The sequence below is a fragment of the Helianthus annuus genome, chromosome 2 (assembly GCF_002127325.2).
Source record: "Helianthus annuus cultivar XRQ/B chromosome 2, HanXRQr2.0-SUNRISE, whole genome shotgun sequence".
NCBI classification, from domain to species: domain Eukaryota; kingdom Viridiplantae; phylum Streptophyta; class Magnoliopsida; order Asterales; family Asteraceae; genus Helianthus; species Helianthus annuus.
In genome coordinates this window covers 19,878,465-19,899,055 of record NC_035434.2, presented here as the reverse complement: position 1 = coordinate 19,899,055, position 20,591 = coordinate 19,878,465, and the positions used below count along the sequence as shown (strand labels likewise).

The following is a 20,591-nucleotide window of genomic DNA, read 5'->3' as shown; positions in this document are numbered from 1 at the left end:
TTTTGCAGGCTTATACATCAAGTCGGAGCTCAAATATTCATTAGAAGATTAACCACTATGATAAGAACATAAACCAAACCGATTAGTATCCTTAATCAGTTCAGTGTTTCTTCAGGATGCATAATCACTAGTATATTTTGAATTCCAGTTGTAGTTTGTAATAAATACACACATATGTGTATATATATATATATATAAGTCGCAATGTTCACCATTTTTAATCAATCTAATTTTATGATTGTACCCAAATGGTTGTACTAGAAATTTGTCTGTGATAATTAATACCACCTACTCAAATAATATCATAATATAGATCACCCTATGTTAGTTATTAATAAAGCAGTCATGTTTATGATTCTCTTTGAAACCAATCATTTACTTTGGTTTAAAATAGATATTGAAATATATGGTATAAAGCTTTAAAACTTTGTGGTTTTAGTAATATTGTTTCAAAATTATTTATATTTAAATAAATAAAAACGAAGCTATTAAATTAACCAAAAGGATTTTAAGAATTAATAAGAATTTAAAAGAATTGCTTTAGTGGATCTAGCCAAAGCAAGTTTTGAAACCCAGGTGTACCAATTTACCACTCCATTTTATCCCTTCTGGTTTATAACCAGTTGGCCATAAAACTTCATACTTTCATAGTTTTATGAAATAACTGATGTTGGGATTACTTGTAAAGGTTTCTATTAAAATACTTAGTAATAAAAAAGATGGTTAAATGAATATGATGAGTATTCGTGATTAAATAAAATCATTTAAAATTTTTAGAGATTTGGGTTGTGTAAATCAAAGAAAGAGAAAATATAATTATAATAATAATAATGATACTACTACTAATAATCGTCATTATTATTATAATATTAAAAAGATAAAAATATTAAAAGAACGATATATATATTATTATAATCACTATTCACTGGCTTTCATTATAAATATAAGATAATTAAATAAATAAAAACGAAGCTATTAAATTAACCAAAAGGATTTTAAGAATTAATAAGAATTTAAAAGAATTGCTTTAGTGGATCTAGCCAAAGCAAGTTTTGAAACCCAGGTGTACCAATTTACCACTCCATTTTATCCCTTCTGGTTTATAACCAGTTGGCCATAAAACTTCATACTTTCATAGTTTTATGAAATAACTGATGTTGGGATTACTTGTAAAGGTTTCTATTAAAATACTTAGTAATAAAAAAGATGGTTAAATGAATATGATGAGTATTCGTGATTAAATAAAATCATTTAAAATTTTTAGAGATTTGGGTTGTGTAAATCAAAGAAAGAGAAAATATAATTATAATAATAATAATGATACTACTACTAATAATCGTCATTATTATTATAATATTAAAAAGATAAAAATATTAAAAGAACGATATATATATTATTATAATCACTATTCACTGGCTTTCATTATAAATATAAGATAATAATATATATGTATTCTAAAAAGTATTGCAATTCTATTCTATTTAAAATATATATATATATATATATATATATATATACATTATAATATATTTAAATAATGTTTATATATATACTATACGTATATATAATGTAAACTAAAAGTTATTTTACGTAGGATACGTATAAAATTTTTACTTTTATATAGAAGAAGGGAAAAGATAGGTCTGATGATTTGTACAATCGGTACATATAAAAGAGATTAAATAATTAATTTTTTAGAAATAAAGATATTACAAATATGAAAACATCTTTTCTTATCCGACTTAAATAATTTAGTATTTATTCTACCTGGCACGTTAAAATGTTCCTAAACATTCATTTTTCAAACTAGAATTTAAAATGGGTGCCCCACATAAAAATAGTCGAATCAAATGTGTGTTTAGTACATATGTCCTTTATATAACTTTATCTAAAAATCAGATTACAATTTTAATATTGTAATATCTTTAAATAAATTACTATTACTATTGTATGGGATATACATACATATTCTAATACATGTATATTACTCAAATATAATTAGAATCAATTTTAGAAACGTCAAACTTACTTACCATAAGTACTTCTTTGAATAAAATATACAATAAATTGAGAGTTAAGTTTTGATATTTTAAACCCATAGGGTTCAACCCACTAGTTAAAAATAAATTTATTCCTATAAGTCCAGAAAGTTTATATTTTGGTTAATTTATTTTTTTAAACTTTTATTTATCCATCCTTAAATTCCAAAATATTATATTCAATAAATTTAACAGAAATTTATTTCAATATACTACTTTTAAAAGAATAAATAAAGTTGTGGAAATAAGCTTGACGATGGGTATCATCAGATATTACAAAATAATATGTGTGTGTATATATATATATATATATTATATAAGTTTAAATATTAAACTAAAGATTCAAAAAATTTTGTTTTGTTTCTAAATAATAAATATACACATGTATATACATAATAGAATCTCTTGACGGTATACACAATATAATAATCAAATATCTTCTGAAAATAAACATAAGAGAAATTAGTACTAGTAATTCTTATAAAAACATGAAGTCATTATAAGAATAAACCATGAAACGTATTAGGTTTTAAAATGTCATCTGTCTCAATGAAATATTTCTTGTAACGGAATCTAAGGTTATATATGCATAAATAGAGTTAGCTGTAAGTATACTCATCACATCAAACCTAGCTATAGTGTTAATGGAGACAATTATATTGTTGACAAAACTTCATTTTCCAAGCAAAAGAAAACCCACAACCATAACAATATCTATGCTTAAACAAAAAGATTAGGATATTGATAATTACTAGTAACACCTAGAATAGTATTTAGACTTGAACTTAAGAAAAATGCCTTAGTATAAAGCTTTGAGATAAGCCAATTACTTGCGTAGATAAAGTGTGACGGTTATTGGTATGTCATGAGGATAATGACTAGAACAGTGCCAGTATGATAAATAAGCAATAACACTTGGCCACTGTTATTTCTTGTTTATTAGTACTACTCGGTTCTAGAATATGATCCATCATGAGAATACTAATTTCCTTGTTTCTTGATATAAGTCAAAATAAATGACGCACTTTTAAAATCATGATTTGAGAAAAATTTCTATTTAAGGGAAATACAATGATAATTACCTCTCCGGCAAGACTGGGTATGATGTAGTAGACTCTCTAGCTTGTCCGAGTAAGATGAGGGTACCTCTCCGGTGAGACCGAGTAAGATGAGGTATATGTTATGTTAATGAAATTCCCTAAATAGTACCATGACCTGATGCCTGACCTGTTTTTGGAAATATAAATTTATTCAATACATTAACCTTATGAATGGTGTGTATATCACATATATGACTATATAGATATGTATATCTATAAGGAAATCCAAAGACCATAACGATTGACAATTAGGGATAAATCACGAACAAGATGTCAATGATAATTCTAGATTTAATTATCAGGAATCTTTCGTATACATCTATGATTCCAATATCAAACATTATTTCGTTTGATCATCCGTCTCGAAATTCATGCGGCAAGATGAACGACAGGAACTCTTTAAGTTGGGACGCCATCAAAAGTATAAGAATTTCCTTTACAATTATTAACGCATTAGGAAACCTGTAACTAAAAGTTGTGTTAAAATACAAAACATATTTCAGTCAAGGATAAGAATCTCATAGAGAATAGTTCTAGTCAAAGTAAAGTGAAATTCAAAACAAAGACCAGAATATACCTTGAAACTAAAATAACTAAAAATATTCATCCATATTTCAAGGAATCTCGAGGAGGAGATTTAAAACAAGGTGGGGAGGATGTAACATTCCCAAAATTTTTATTTATATAAAATATATAAAAACTTATGTTATTAAAAGGATGCATCATGGGTAAGTTGACCAATGGAAATATGAGGTATTTTGGGCAAGCGTAGGAACCATTTAATAATTATAAAAATACATTATATTTGAACCTACTCTGTTTTTAATGAAACTTGGTTCAAAATGTAGATAAAAATATTCTCATTCCAATGACATATTTATCATTTTATAAAACATCATATTTTAAAAGTTATAAGCGCCAAATGAGTGAAACAGTTAAATTAATTATAATATATAAATAATAAAATAATAATAATTCAAAACTTAATAATTAAGAAATATGTGCACGTGTGAGAGTGTGTGTAATTGAAAAGAATTGAATTCTTACATTAATGCATGTAGATACATGGAAGTAAACATCCGTGTTCACTAAGTTTCCAAAAATCCAATATAAATAGAGTATCATTTCAACATTTCTGAATTGTTCAAACATTTCCTTTACCTCTCGATCTCTTTCATTTCTATATTTCTATTTTTATTATTATTAAATTTATAATAATAAAGCCCTGCCCCGTTTTAAGTGCTGTAACCCCTGGTCACTGATGCCCTGTCCGATTGACGTAGGACCCCGTAACGTATGTCAAGGCTCTGCCTAAATTCGTTGGGGTTCTGTCTCGTGACGTAGGGATAAAGTGGAATTGGGTTACTATACTTAATATGAGTGCACTATGTATTTTATTAAATACCCCAGGAGTTATACCCAAAATATAACAACCCTCCTAAAACACCCCTGACACCCTACACTTCCTAAAATACGCACCATACGCGAAAACGGACCCCGAATACCTTAATATTATTAAAAATAATTAAAAAACTGAAATTTTGGGTTTTAGGCGGGCCGCGTAAGGCACCCCTTAACCCTTACGCGGGCCGCGAGAGATCAAGAACGCGGCAACACCCGGTGATGACATGTGTCATCATCGTGGCGAGGCTAGGCGATGACCCGGATCAGCTACGCTGTTGACCAGCTTTGACGCGGGCCGCGTAACCCTTGGGTTACACTTTACGCGGGCCGCGAGAGGACCAACATCAGGCCCTATATAAGGAGGCCTCAAGATTTCAGTTTACGTCGTTCAGAATTCATTCCTTTCTCTCAATTCTAAAGTGTAGGCATTATACACGGGTATAATACCCCCTAATTAGCAAAGCTCTGCCTCGTTGTAAGTAACATAGCCCATGGATACGTATTAGATACTCTGCCCGATTGATCTAGGGTTCCGTAACGGCTGTCGTGGTTCTGCCCGACGTAGTCGTTGGAATACCGTCTCGGGGAAGGTATTACTAATGTTAAAACGGGTTATTATACTAACGCGTGTGCATTGTTTATTCAACTAGATTATAACCAGGAAGCCACAAAGGAAATACCTAAAATAGCAATGTGAGTAATCTCCTTCTTGTAAACAGTTTTCACAAAACCTTAACTATTTTACAATGCAATTTAGCAGTGATTGAGTCTTTGTAATTCTACGATTACTGCCGGTATGTTGGGGTTTTATATACAAAATGTGAGTAACGTTACTATTGGACGAAGAGTTAGCCAATGTGTAATATGACCCACCAGTCAGGATTGACAGTACTGAATGAGTAATTGGGTAGATGTAAACATTGTAATCGCTCTCAATGTTGTTTAAACTAAATTAATGTTTCTTGATTAAATTGGGATTCACTCACCAGTATTTCCCACTGACAAATGTTTTTAAAACGCGTTTCAGGTAACACAATGTGACAGCCAATTAGTAAAAAGCCAGCTGGAGAGCACTGACGGCTTGGAAAAATGTGGCTATAAGAGTTACCTAAAAGACAATGTTTTAAATTCAATAAAATAAGATTTATCCTTATAAACATGTTGTAATAAGAAATTTTGGTTTTACCCATGTGATTATAAATTTAAAAATATGGTGGTTTTACTCTGATAAAATATTTCCTAACTACGGTCCTGATGAAATTTCCGCTGCCAAAATAATTAGACAATACGCGATACCACCGAAACTGGCTCGCGGCCGCCCGCTCCCGGGGATTAGGGATCGGGGGTTGCGACATTTTCCAATCGTTTACTGTGTGTGTCCTTGGTTCAAAAGTTCATAAAATTGAGAATAAAAACCAAGTTTGGAATCTAGATTTGAGATGTGATTAACCAAGTTTGAAATCTAGATTTGAGATGTGATTGTGATTACGATTTTAAGTTTTGTAGGATCGTTGATTTAAATTTAGGGGATGTTTCGCAATCTCTGCGCTTGTAAATGTTGAGCCAGTAAGAGACAGAGTAAGAGACTCTAAACAGGTGGTGGCAGCTATGGGTGGTGGTTGCGGGTGGCGGAGATGGTGGTTGGTGGTGGCGGGTGGTGGTAGTGACGGCGATGGAAACTGTGGTGAGTGGCAGTGGTGGGTTGTAATGTTGGCAACTCTTTGAGTACTCCGTTTGTCTAGTGGGTGCCCCGAGAGTGCTCGGGATGGATTCTGTTGGCTGTCAAAAAAATAAAAAAAGAATCATTAAAAGGCTACAAAACAACCCAAAGTACGAAGGCAAATCTGTGTTTTGAATTGGAATAACGAAAATGGTTGCGGCGACGACGTTTAACATGTTGAACCATTAAAAAATTGATTTTGAAACTTTGACAAAACTAATTAAATGACCATGCGTTATAAGAGCATGCGTAGTCGTTGAAAAATTGGGCCTTTTTTTACCCAAGCACGCCCCGACGTGGGCCCCCTGGGCATTTTTGCTTGAAAATTTTGAAAAGCGTTTATATAAAACGCCATGGCCCCGCACACTTTTCAAAATATAACCGCTGTGAAACGGTAAAATTGCAAGGATTGTCCTTTATCTTTATACCCATTTGCAGGCGCTGTCCTTTATGTTTAAAATTGACGAGTTTTGTACTTTATGTTTTCAAATCATACACGTTTTCTCCTTTAGCCCTAACCAAGTTAGATTTTACTATCAAATCTGGCCATGTGCAATGCACATGAGGGTAAAATTGTCTTTCCACCCCATTCTTTAAAAATACATATAAAAGAAAAAATATTATATATCATTTATCTCTCTCTTTCTTTACACAAACACCCAATCTTCTAATCATCCATCCTCTGTACCACTACCTACTTCCACCATCATCTCCTTCTTCATAGATAAGCAGTCTCAAAGACCAGGCATACAACTATGTACCAAATCATAACAACTAATCTGTAACATACTCATAGAAACTATAGATGTGGTGATTTACATTACCAACATAACAAAACCAAAATAGATTCACATTATATGCATCATACAACAACCAGTAACAACAAATCACCAACAAAACTAACCATTCCAGTCTCCAGATTCAAAACGAATTCATCTCAAGCAAATAACTCTGTCGGTTAATCAGTTTCTCAACCGCCTCACCATAAACACTGTCAAATCCGAATCCATCCCAATTACATTCGTCTTCCGCTTCCTCCACCATACAACCCGCACTCACAGTCGGTCTAACCACCACAAGCGTCGTGCCTTCCATCATCACACCATTCGACAACTCTAACTTCACCTCATGCCTCATCCTCATCCAAACCGCAGGAACTCGAGTCCGATTACTCCGCCACCACACGCCGCACTGGAACCCTAGGATCACACACCGCTTCAATGTCTTAACGTACTCCGCTCTCCACTTGATCGCCGCTCGTTTCTCTAATCTCAGACCTCCGTTCGGTAACTCGATCTCCAGCTGTTTAATCCTCTCGAATGTTCAAAAAACCATCGCCGGAGAATATTGCGATTGCGGTTGCGGTTGCGATTGTTCCGATTGCGAATGAAATTGATGACGTGGAGAAGAAGAAATTAGGTTTGGATCGATTTGACGAGGGATTTGAAGAAACCGATGATGGTGGAAGGAGGTAGTGGTACAGAGGATAGAGGATGGATGATTAAAAGATTGGGTGTCTGTGTAAAGGGAGAGAGATATAAATGATATATAATATTTTTTATTTTAAATGTATTTTAAAAGAATAGGTGAAAAGACAATTTTACCCTCATGTGCTTTGCACATGACCAGATTTGACAGAAAAATCTAACTGGGTTAGGGCTAAAGGACAAAACGTGTATGATTTGAAAACATAAAGTACAAAACTCGTTAATTTTAAACATAAAGGACAGCGCCTGCAAATAGATATAAAGATAAAGGACAATCCTTGCAATTCACTCTTAAAAAAATTATTTTTTTAGTTTGAACTTTTACCCTATTTAAATCCCACTTCTCTTCTCATTTTTTATAGATTTTTCACCAATATTCTCTATTTTTTAAAAACTTTCTCCACTTTTCACCCACAATTATGAATCTCTTCCGACCCCCATTCGGTGTGCCTTCGAGACCCGGTAACCCTAATGCATATCGGCCGAACACCACACAACCACAACCGAGCTTCAACCTATAAGAGATGAATCCTAACGTATTTGCGTACGCCCAAATACTAGCATCGGCCGGTTCATAACCATTCTTTCAAGTTCCTCAAACCTTTCCAACCATAGGCAGTTCGCAACCTGTGACATCTTGTATTTCAAACCTTTCGTAGTGCATTGATGTAACTTGTTGGATCAATATGTGATTATGTGATAGGTGGTTTCAGTGGAATGTGTGTTTTATTTTGTTATGTGTTATGTGTATGTGTGTGTGTAACAAATGTCGATCGCACAACATGAGTTCGATCGCACAAGCCCATTCGGGCCACACTCATTGTATCCGAACCAAGGGCAGCCCATGATGGGGTTTGGCCCACTCCTTTTTATGTGCCTATAATCACCTCTTGTGAGATTTTTGTTCCTCATTACTTGAAAAATACAACACATACCAAACCCTAGTTCTCTCCTCTCTCTAACTCGAAGTCGGCAGCCCCTTCCTCACTCGAAGCCTTCTTCGTTCCAAACATCTAATCCGGTTAGTGTTTCACTGTTTATTGTATGATACATGATGTTATGATTTCTATGGTGGTATGTTAACTAATATGATGATTGTTACGATCTCACACGAACGATTAGCTAGAATGTTAATTTGATTTTTGAGGAAACATGGTGTGGTTTGGTTCATGTATATATAGAATCGAATACATGATAATCGGCTGTGATATGTTATCATTCGAATGATGTGATGTTATGTTAGGGTAAATGTTAGTAAACCAGGCCATGAACCTGTTAATGTGTTTAAAGATGCGGTTGATGTTTATGCTATGAATATAATTAGGGTTCTTGTGAATTAGAGAATAAAACCTTAGTTTGATCGATCCGCATTCAAGTTGGAAACTGTTTGATTGTTTGACCGATTGCTTGACATTAGAGGATTAGACAACTGATCGCACAAGACTCCCTTGATCGCACAAGATCAGATCATACAAGATCTGATCTGATCGCACAAGGCAGTCGCACAAGATGGGCTGGAGTACAATTGGTTAGAACACAGTGTACAACACAGCATATGCATGATCGCACAAGACCTTATGGATCGCACAAGACAGTGCTGGTCGCACAAGGCTTGGGCCACACACACATCTGTTGAACATTTTTATGCTGTTGGGCTCTAAAGCCCAAACCCAGTCGCACAAGGTTAAATGGACCGCACAAGTGGATATATGTTTAATTGTTTGGGCCGTATGAGTTTGGATTCCTTTTTGTTGTTGGGCCGGGTTGGGTTCCAATCGCACAACCCGTTGTGAGTCGCACAAGGTTGTGCTGGACGCACAACAGGTTGGGCCAGGTATTATTAGGCTTCAATGGGTGAATCGCACAAGGCTGTTAGCCTTGTGCGAGCCCAATCATTTGAATCGCACAAGTTTGAATATGTTATGTACTTGACTGTTAACGTGTTGCCATGATCATTACGTGTTCTAACCTGTTAGGCTATGTGTAAAACTTATGTGCACTACTTGAACCTAGACTTGACTTGTATGGTAACCATGTTAGGACGTGGTTGACCACATACAACTCAAGTGACCATTCTGTTTATCTACCGAGCAAACCAAGGTGAGTTCACACACTTTCTAAGGCATGGGATTCCCGGTGGTTGGGAATGGGTTAAAGAATTAAAACGGAACCTACATATCCTCCTTGGGTAGGATATGTACAATCATCCTCCATGGGTAGGATGCTAATATTAATCCTGCGTATTCTCCTTGGGTAGAATACGTATGTTCGTCCTCCTTGGGTAGGACAACAACCTTAAACTACTAGCCAAAACTCTATCACCTAAGTCCCTCATTTTTATATTGACTTAATCGCTGAGGCCGATGGCGAGCGGGTCATTAGTTAAATAGCGTTATTAGGTTTGACAAAGCTCACACCGTGCCGTTCGGACGGGCGTGAACTAATGGATCATGCCAAACTGTTAATGATGATAGACGTTGATGTAGGGCACAACTATTGTTCGTCAGTTGTCGATATGGTAATGGTCTAGTGGTTCACATGGGGAAGCCCCCACTGGTCATGGTTTGGGAAAGAAGGAATTGTTAAATCATGTTTTCAACTATGGGGTAAACCCCACAGTATGTAAGCCAGCTAAACGAAAACTACGCTTATGAAACAACTTAAAACGAACACCCAACTGTGAACTCGCTCAACTTTGTTGTTGACTCGTTGTTACATGCCTTGCAGGTCGTTAGGTGCTTATGGAGCTTGCACAGGGAGGAGTGATCGTTGTGGGACATGGACTGTTGAGTTCCATGTTAAACATTTAAACTTAATGAACTTAATACTTATGTTTGGGTTTTACGTTATATGCTTCCGCTGTTAACCTAAAGTGGATTACTTTCTTTTAGACGCCAGTTATATTGTGGTTGGTTTTATTTACTTATTACATTGTTCAATATGATTAGTGGCTTGATCCTGGTCAGTCATGCCTCCGTGCGGTGATACTCCGCTTGTGTATTTTGGGGGTGTGACAGATTGGTATCAGAGCCATTGGTTATAGTGAACTTGGTTTTAAAAAGGGAAAAAGCTTTTTGATAAAACCAGACTATAACCTGTACAGTGCTTAACTATCCACAACGACGCTTCGCTCCACGTGCAAGACTCAACACTATAGGTAATATAGTTTACGATTGTATTGTCTGCCTGTTAGTTTAAGTAGTGCATATGATCATGGTATGCTCAGTTAGTGCCACAACTACTACTTGAAACCCTGTGTGCTTGCTCTCTTCTGTCATACCATACTTACACACTTTCACGACACCTTTCTTAGTTGTGTTTCCTTTGATGTGAAGATCATGGGTGGACTCCTGAACTTGACTCAAGCCTAGTTGAAGACTCTAACCAATGAACGAGTTGCTGAGGCACTCGCAGCAGCTCAAGCAGGAGGTATAACCTGCTATTCCAACCTATCCTAGGATGTTAGATCCTACTCTCGTGAACCAACTCTCGTGTTTAACCTTGTTTCCTCTATCTCACGCGACAGGTCAACCTGCCCAGCCTTCTAATTGTACGTTCAAGACCTTTATGGACTGTCGACCTAGTACCTTCAGTGGTACCGAAGGAGCTGTAGGCCTCCTCCACTGGTTCGAGAATCTCGAATCTGTCTTCAAGATGTGCGAATTCCCTGAGGCTCGTAGGGGAAAGTTTTCCACTGGAACACTCGAAGGTGCTGCGTTAACCTGGTGGAAAGCACAGATCCAATTGCTAGGGCTGGCGGTTGCTAATGCCACCCCATGGAACGACTTCAAGGATTTGATCAAGGAAGAGTACTGCAGTCGTGACGACATCCACAAGCTAAAATGGAGTTTTTCAATTTGAAAATGACAGGGTCTGAAATCGAGGCATACACAAAGAGATCGAACGAACTGGCTATCTTATGTCCTACTATGGTGGATCCTCCTATCAAGCGTATCGAGCTGTACTTTAAAGGTTTAGTGCCAGAAATTCAGAGTCACGTGACCTCAGCTAATCTTGGCACCATTCAGCAAATCATCCGGTTGGCTCATCGTCTCACTGATCAGGCAGTCGAGCAGAACAGGATGCCCAAGCGCATTGGTACTACTACTACTACTACTTCTGATGCCTCCAGCGACAGCAAGCGCAAATGGGATGGAGTCTCAAGCAAGGGTTCACCATCAACTCAATCTCAGTCTCAGCAGCGAAAGACTTATGACCACCAGAGTCCTGGTCAGCAATCCTCTGGTAGTCAAGGGCAGGGTGGATATCGAGGAAACCACCCCAAGTGCAACCGATGCAACAAGCATCATAGTGGGCAGTGCAACAAGGGTCGTTGTCTAAGGTGTAACAAGTTTGGTCATGAAGCAAAGGATTGCAGGGGCGCACGACCCGCAAATCAGAATCGTCAACAACAGCCACCAGCTACACAGAATCAGTAGCAACAAAAGCAGGGTAACAGGGGTTGCTATCAGTGTGGTGCTGAAGGCCACTTCAAGAGAAACTGCCCCCAGTTGAACCAGAATCAGAACAACAACAATCAGGGGAACGGAAACAATAATGGGGGAAACAATGATGGCAATGGTGCCAGGGGACGTGCGTTCGTGATTGGGCAGGGTGATGCAAGGAACGATCCCAACATCGTGATGGGTAAGTTCCTACTGGATGATTACTTTGTTACTGTTTTATTTGATTCGGGTGCCGATACTAGTTATGTGTCCTTAAAAGTTAGTCAAATACTTAAACGTACCCCAACACTTATGAACACCAAGCACACTGTAGAACTAGCAAACGGTAAAAGTGTTGAAGCCACGCATATAGTTAAGGGTTGTAATATCGTCTTAGCTGATCAGACCTTCTCTATCGATCTTATCCCCATCGTTCTTGGTAGTTTCGACATCGTTATTGGTATGGATTGGTTATCCCAACACCAAGTAGAGATTCTTTGCAAGGAGAAAATCGTCCACATTCCTCGTTCTGGTAAAGAACCTCTCGTTGTTCGTGGCGACAAGAGTGGTGCTGTTGTGGGCATCATTTCTTTCCTTAAGGCCCAGAAGTGTCTGCGAAAGGGCCACACTGCTATCCTAGCTCTCGTTACTGACATTTTGAGGAAAGAGAAGAAGATAGAAGACATCCCTATTGTACGCGACTTCCCAGAGGTGTTCCCTGAGGAATTACCTGGTCTTCCGCCTCATAGACAAGTTGAATTTCAAATCGAGCTAGCTCCTGGAGCAGCGCCCATAGCTCGTGCACCTTATCGTCAAGCCCCATCAGAACTCGACGAACTGTCCGCGCAACTGCAAGAGCTTTTAGACAAGGGTTTTATACGTCCTAGCTCTTCGCCCTGGGGAGCTCCAGTCTTGTTTGTGAAGAAGAAGGACGGTACTTTTCGAATGTGTATTGACTACCGCGAACTCAACAAGGTGACCGTGAAGAATCGTTACCCTCTACCACGTATTGATGACCTGTTCGACCAGTTGCAAGGGTCGAGCTTCTACTCTAAGATTGATCTGAGATCGGGCTATCATCAACTGAGAGTCCGAGACGAAGACATTTCCAAAACAACATTTAGAACTCGTTATGGGCACTACGAGTTTTTGGTCATGCCTTTCGGGTTGACAAACGCACCCGTGGTCTTCATGGATCTTATGAACCGAGTGTGCAAACCTTATCTGGATAAGTTTGTTATTGTTTTCATCGACGACATCCTGATCTATTCTAAGAGTCAGGAGGAACACGAACATCACCTGAGGCTTATTTTGGAACTCCTTCGAACAGAGTAGTTGTATGCCAAATTTACAAAATGTGACTTCTGGCTTCACGAAGTCCGTTTTCTAGGCCACGTGGTAAACAAGGATGGGATTCATGTTGATCCATCCAAGGTAGACTCGATCAAGAACTGGCCTGCACCTCGTACACCAACAGAAATCCGCCAATTCTTGGGTTTGGCGGGTTACTATAGAAGGTTTATCAAGGATTTCTCGAAGATTGCGCAACCTCTCACTTCGCTAACTCAGAAAGGTGTCACCTATCGTTGGGGTGATGCGCAGGAAACGCGTTTCAGCACTTAAAGGATAGACTTTGTAGCGCACCTATCCTCTCATTGCCTGAAGGCACAGACGATTTTGTGGTTTATTGCGACGCTTCCATCCAAGGACTTGGTTGCGTATTGATGCAACTTGACAAGGTCATTGCTTACGCATCACACCAACTTAAAGTTCACGAAAGGAACTACACTACACACGACTTGGAATTAGGAGCAGTGGTTTTTGCTCTTAAGATATGGAGACATTACCTGTACGGTACCAAGTGCACCATTTACACCGATCACAGGAGTCTCGAGCATATCTTCAAGCAAAAGGAGTTAAACATGCGACAACGTCGATCGGTCGAGCTCTTGAATGATTACGAATGCGCGATCAAGTACCATCCAGGCAAGGCCAATGTGGCGGCTGATGCCCTCAGTGGGAAGGAGACTAAACCTAAACGCGTGCGTGCGTTACAACTTAGCATCCAATCTAGAATTCCTACTCAGATACGAGATGCTCAGGTTGAAGCATTGAAAGCAGAGAACATCAGGGCAGAGTCCCTACGAGGATCGAGGAAACGGTTAGAACAAAAGGACGACGGCGCCTACTACGTAACAGGGCGTATCTGGGTGCCACTCTATGGTAATCTACGTGAGCTTGTGATGGATGAAGCACACAAGTCTCGCTACTCGGTACATCCTGGTTCGGATAAGATGTATCACGACCTCAAGACTACGTATTGGTGGCCTAGTATGAAAGCCAATATAGCAACCTACGTTAGTAAATGTCTGACCTGTGCTAGGGTCAAGGTTGAATACCAGAAACCATCAGGCCTACTTCAACAACCAGAGATACCTAAATGGAAGTGGGAGCAAATTTCCATGGACTTCGTTACGGGCCTGTCTAGATCTCAATGCGGAAATGACACTATTTGGGTGATAGTGGATCGATTGACTAAGTCCACACACTTTTTGGCTATCAAAGAAACAGACAAGTTCTCTACTTTAGCAGACGTTTACTTAAAGGAAGTAGTATCAAGGCACGGAGTGCCAACCTCCATTATTTCTGATCGTGATGCACGTTTTACTTCTAAGTTATGGCAAGCTATGCACAAGTCTTTTGGCTCTCGGTTAGACATGAGCACAGCATATCATCCATAAACGGATGGGCAGTTTGAACCCACCATCCAAACCCTTGAAGACATGCTTAGGGCGTGTTCGATCGACTTTGGTAACGGCTGGGAAAAGCATCTCCCATTAGTGGAGTTTTTGTATAACAACAGCTACCATACCAGCATCCAGGCTGCTCCGTTTGAGGCATTGTATGGACGTAAATGCCGATCACCTCTTTGTTGGGCAGAAGTTGGCGACAGCCAAATCACTGGCCCAGAACTTGTGGTAGACACAACTGAGAAGATTGCCTAGATACGACAACGAATGGCGGCAGCTCGTGACCGTCAGAAAAGCTACGCTGACAAGCGCAGGAAACCACTCGAGTTCCAGGTTGGGGATCGAGTGCTACTCAAAGTCTCACCTTGGAAAGGTGTAGTTCGTTTTGGGAAACGAGGCAAACTTAACCCGCGATACGTTAGACCTTTCGAAATCATAGAGAAAATAGGCAAAGTGGCCTACAAACTGAATCTACCCACAGAACTCAGTGGAGTTCACAACGTATTTCACGTGTCGAATCTAAAGAAGTGTCTGTCAGATGAGACCCTCATGGTTCCTCTGAAGGAGCTCACTATCGGCGATCAGCTACGATTCGTCGAGGAACCAGTAGAGATTACTGAACGAGATGTTAAGATTCTCAAGCATACCAGAATTCCTTTTGTTCGAGTTCGTTGGAACTCCCGTCGTGGCCCAGAGTTCACCTGGGAAGGAGCAGACCAAATGAAACACAAGTATCCCCGGTTGTTCGAGAACAGTACAACCACCACTGAGGCTGAAGCTACTGCGGAATTTCGGGACGAAATTCCAAACCAATGGGGGGATGATGTGACATCCCAGGAAAACCAGGAAACCATACAACTTAACTAGCTTCCTCAGTAACTACGTGCTAAATTTCGGGACGAAATTTCTTTCATCTTGGGGATAATGTGACATCTCGTATTTCAAACCTTTCGTAGTGCATTGATGTAACTTGTTTGATCAATATGTGATTATGTGATAGGTGGTTTCAATGGAATATATGTTTTATTTTGTTATGTGTTATGTGTAGGTGTGTGCGTAACAAATATCGATCGCACAACATGAGTTCGATCGCACAATCCCATTCGGGCCACACTCATTGTATCCGAACCAAGGGCGGCCCATGATGGGGTTTGGCCCACTCCTTTTTATGTGCCTACAATCACCTCTTATGAGATTTTTGTTCCTCATTACTTGCAAAATACAACACATACCAAACCCTAGTTCTCTAACTCGAAGTCGGCAGCCCCTTCCTCACTCGAAGCCTTCTTCATTCCAAACATCTAATCCGGTTAGTGTTTCACTGTTTATTGTATGATACATGATGTTATGATTTCTATGGTGGTATGTTAACTAATATGATGATTGTTACGATCTCACACGAACGATTAGCTAGAATGTAAATTTGATTTTTGAGGAAACATGGTGTGGTTTGGTTCATGTACATATAGAATCGAATACATGATAATCGGCTATGATATGTTATCATTCGAATGATTGTTGTGATGTTATGTTAGGGTAAATGTTAGTAAACCAGGCCATGAACCTGTTAATGTGTTTGAAGATGCGGTTGATGTTTATGCTATGAATGTAATTAGGGTTCTTGTGAATTAGAGAATAAAACCTTAGTTTGATCGATCCGCATTCAAGTTGGAAACTGTTTGATTGTTTGACCGATTGCTTGACATTAGGGGATTAGACAACTGATCGCACAAGACTCCCTTGATCGCACAAGATCAGATCATACAAGATCTGATCTGATCGCACAAGGCAGTCGCACAAGATGGGCTGGAGTACAACTGGTTAGAACACAGTGTACAACACAGCATATGCATGATCGCACAAGACCTTGTGGATCGCAAAAGACAGTGCCGGTCGCACAAGGCTTGGGCCACACACACATCTGTTGAACATTTTTATGCTGTTGGGCTCTAAAGCCCAAACCCAGTCGCACAAGGTTAAATGGACCGCACAAGTGGATATCTATTTAATTGTTTGGGCCGTCTGAGTTTGGATTCCTTTTTGTTATTGGGCCAGGTTGGGTTCCAATCGCACAACCTGTTGTGAGTCGCACAAGGTTGTGCTGGACGCACAACAGGTTGGACCGGGTATTATTGGGCTTCAATGGGTGAATCACACAAGGCTGTTAGACTTGTGCGAGCCCAATCATTTGAATCGCACAAGTTTGAATATGTTATGTACTTGACTGTTAACGTGTTGCCATGATCATTACGTGTTGAACCTGTTAGGCTATGTGTAAAACTTATGTGCACTACTTGAACCTAGACCTGACTTGTATGGTAACCATGTTAGGACGTGGTTGACCACATACAACTCAAGTGACCATTCTGTTTATCTACCGAGCAAACCAAGGTGAGTTCACACACATTCTAAGGCATGGGATTCCCGGTGGTTGGGAATGGGTTAAAGAATTAAAACGGAACCTACATATCCTCATTGGGTTGGATATGTACAGCTATCCTCCATGGGTAGGATGCTAATATTAATCATGCGTATTCTCCTTGGGTAGAATACGTACGTTCGTCCTCCTTGGGTAGGAAAACAACCTTAAACTACTAACCAAAACTCTATCACCTAAGTCCCTCATTTTTATATCCACTTAATCGCCGAGGCCGATGGCGAGCGGGTCATTAGTTAAATAGCGCTATTAGGTTTGACAAACCTCACACCGTGCCGTTTGGACGGGCGTGAACTAATGGATCATGGCAAACTGTCAATGATGATAAACGTTGACGTAGGGCACAACTATTGTTCGTCAGTTGTCGATATGGTAACGGTCTAGTGGTTTACATGGGGAAGCCCCCACTGGTTATGGTTTGGGAAAGAAGGAATTGGTAAATCATGTTTTCAACTATGGGGTAACCCCCACGGCATGTAAGCCAGCTAAACGAAAACTACGCTTATGAAACAACTTAAAACGAACACCCAACTGTGAACTCACTCAACTTTGTTGTTGACTCGTTGTTACATGCCTTGCAAGTCGTTAGGTGCTTATGGAGCTTGCACAGGGAGGAGTGATCGTTGTGGGACATGGACTGTTGAGTTCCATGTTAAACATTTAAACTTAATGAACTTAATACTTATGTTTGGGTTTTACATTATATGCTTCCGCTGTTAACCTAAAGTTGATTACTTTCTTTTAGACACCAATTATATTGTGGTTGGTTTTATTTACTTATTACATTGTTCAATATGATTGGTGGTTTGATCCTGGTCAGTCATGCCTCCGTACGGTGTACTCCGCTTGTGTATTTTGGGGGTGTGACACAACCGTCTACTCAAGATACCGATCCGGAAATAGAAGCGGTACCAGACACACAACCCGAACCCGAGCCCGTTGTCGAGGGATCCAAACGTGGGAAAAGGTCTCACAAAAAAAGATCCAACCGCTCCTCGTCGAAAAGGAAGCTACCTAGCATAGACGAAAGACGAGGAATACGAGTTGGCACGTGCGTGGCTAGATATATCGGAAGCCCACGGTGTTGGTAAGTGTTTTAAAAAGTTATTTGCTTTTACATGTATCAGGCCAATTTATTATTATTATTATTATTATTATTATTATTATTATTAATATTATTATTATTATTATTATTATTATTATTATTATTATTATTTTGTAAAATATAATATTGTAATTTTTGTGTTTCTTTGTAGCAAATTATCAAACATTACCAGTTTTTTGGCCAAAAAAAATCGTGAAACGTTCTTTAAAGCTATGGGGAAAGATAAATATTTAGATAAAGATTCTATTTGGAGCAAATGGACCGATATCAACTGGAAATGTCATCAGTTTCAAGAGGTCTTTCAACGCAATTGAGACAACAGGGAAGAAACGGCCAAAACGACGTTAATGTTATAACAAGAGCTTTGGAAGAATACAATGCTACGAAAGGTAGTTTCAACTGGAAATGTCATCAGTTTCAAGAGGTCTTCTTCTAATCCAGAAATATTGAAGCAATATTTCGAAGAGATAAATCGACGCCTTCAGGACATTCGAGATCTCGGTCATAGGCATTTACAAACTATGGAGGAAAGAAATGACGAAAACAAAAAGTTTGTCACGATACAAGAATCAAGACAAATGCGTCGGGAACAAATCCGTCAAAAATACGGACTCTAGCTTAATAGTATTTTATTTATTTGTTTCGGTTTTTTTTATTTTTTTTAGGATTTTATTTTATTTTTCTTATTTCCAGTTTTTATTTTTTTTAAGAATGTAATGTTTTTATTTAATGAATTTTATTAGTTTAAATTGAAAGTGCGAATACAATTTGAAGATAATCTGAATAATAAATCATGGTGGAAGTACGCTGAAAGTTACTGCCCATTCTCTTTGTTGGCATTTATGGAAATAAATTTTTATGTGGTAAATTAATTTATCAATTCCTTCTTTTGCAAAAGCAGCTTTTAATATAATTAATTCTAAAGAAAATATGTTCTCCTATTATTAGTTATCCATCTGTATAGTACACAATCTATCTATCTATATCTATATCTAATAATAGTGAAACTGAATGAATAGTAACTGGCTGTTGGTGTCAACCATCTATTGGGCCAACCTTTTACATGCCATATGTACGGGCTTTTATCAATCGCGTTTGCCATGCATCCAAAACCCACTAATTATTTTAATATAAAACTCATCATTTGAAATTATTAGATAAAGTATGGATAATTAACTATTTAAAACCACAACTTAAAATTCTTATTTATTTGTGGGACGTAGGGTATAAGAGCATTCTCATCCAAACCATCAAAATATGTGAGGAGTAGTTTTTATATTATAAAGGGTATAACAAATGGTTGTGAGTAGAGGAGAGAGAAAATGTTACTATTCATCTGTATATTTAGGGGGACACTGTTCACCCAGTATAATTTTTTTAATATATATTGAAAGTGGTTGTGAGTGAAGGAGAGAGAAAAATGTAATGATAATATTATTTAATTGAAAATGAGAGAGAAAAAGTATTTGTTTTTAGTGAAAATATATTGATATAGAAGTTGTTTTTAGTGGAATGTATGTATAATTTGATGGATTAGATGAGAATGCTCTAAGGGATGAGTTATATAAGGAGTTTGCAAAAAGAATAAAAAAGTATGTTGAGAGTACCCAAGGAGTTGTGAGTTTTATGGAATATACACATGATAAGAGTGTTGAATAAAATAACGTCTCAAGGATCGTACCTATTAGCTAGTCAAAGTATTTAAATTCACAAAAGGTTTAGGGGAGGCGTGCTATAAGAAAAGTGACATGAGAGTCTGTGAGACTTAGAATATGGATAGGTTGATAATAACACACAATGAAATATATGAAGTTACGAAAACTAAGGTGAAAATGGTAAAGAAATCACAAGAATATCGTAAAACAACTTGAAATTTTAAATTAGAGACAAGCATGAAATCATGAAATAATCATAGAGATTGTAAACAAATATATGAGTTTGGAGTGGTATTAAAAAATGAGCACATTGATTTATCAAAGTTATTGTAGTTCAAGTGATGTGTATGACATTCTTTTGCCTAATAGATTAAGACATTCAATCCAAGAATTCCTATGAAGCATAACTGGTTCGTCGGTTGATTGGGATTTATACCAAATGCTTTCCT

At 38.0% G+C, this 20,591-nt stretch overlaps 1 protein-coding gene across 1 annotated transcript; it reads right to left on the bottom strand.

Annotated features, from left to right (window-relative positions):
• Window positions 1-7,184: 7,184 nt before the first annotated feature.
• On the bottom strand, window positions 7,185-11,349 carry LOC110901922 (F-box protein At1g22220; the record flags this gene model as incomplete). The annotated part of the gene is made up of 2 exons (XM_022148681.2): window positions 7,185-7,584; window positions 11,327-11,349. Coding segments are annotated over 2 exons (423 nt in total), but the record flags the coding sequence as incomplete, so codon positions are not given.
• Between the last annotated feature and the right edge of the window lie 9,242 nt (window positions 11,350-20,591).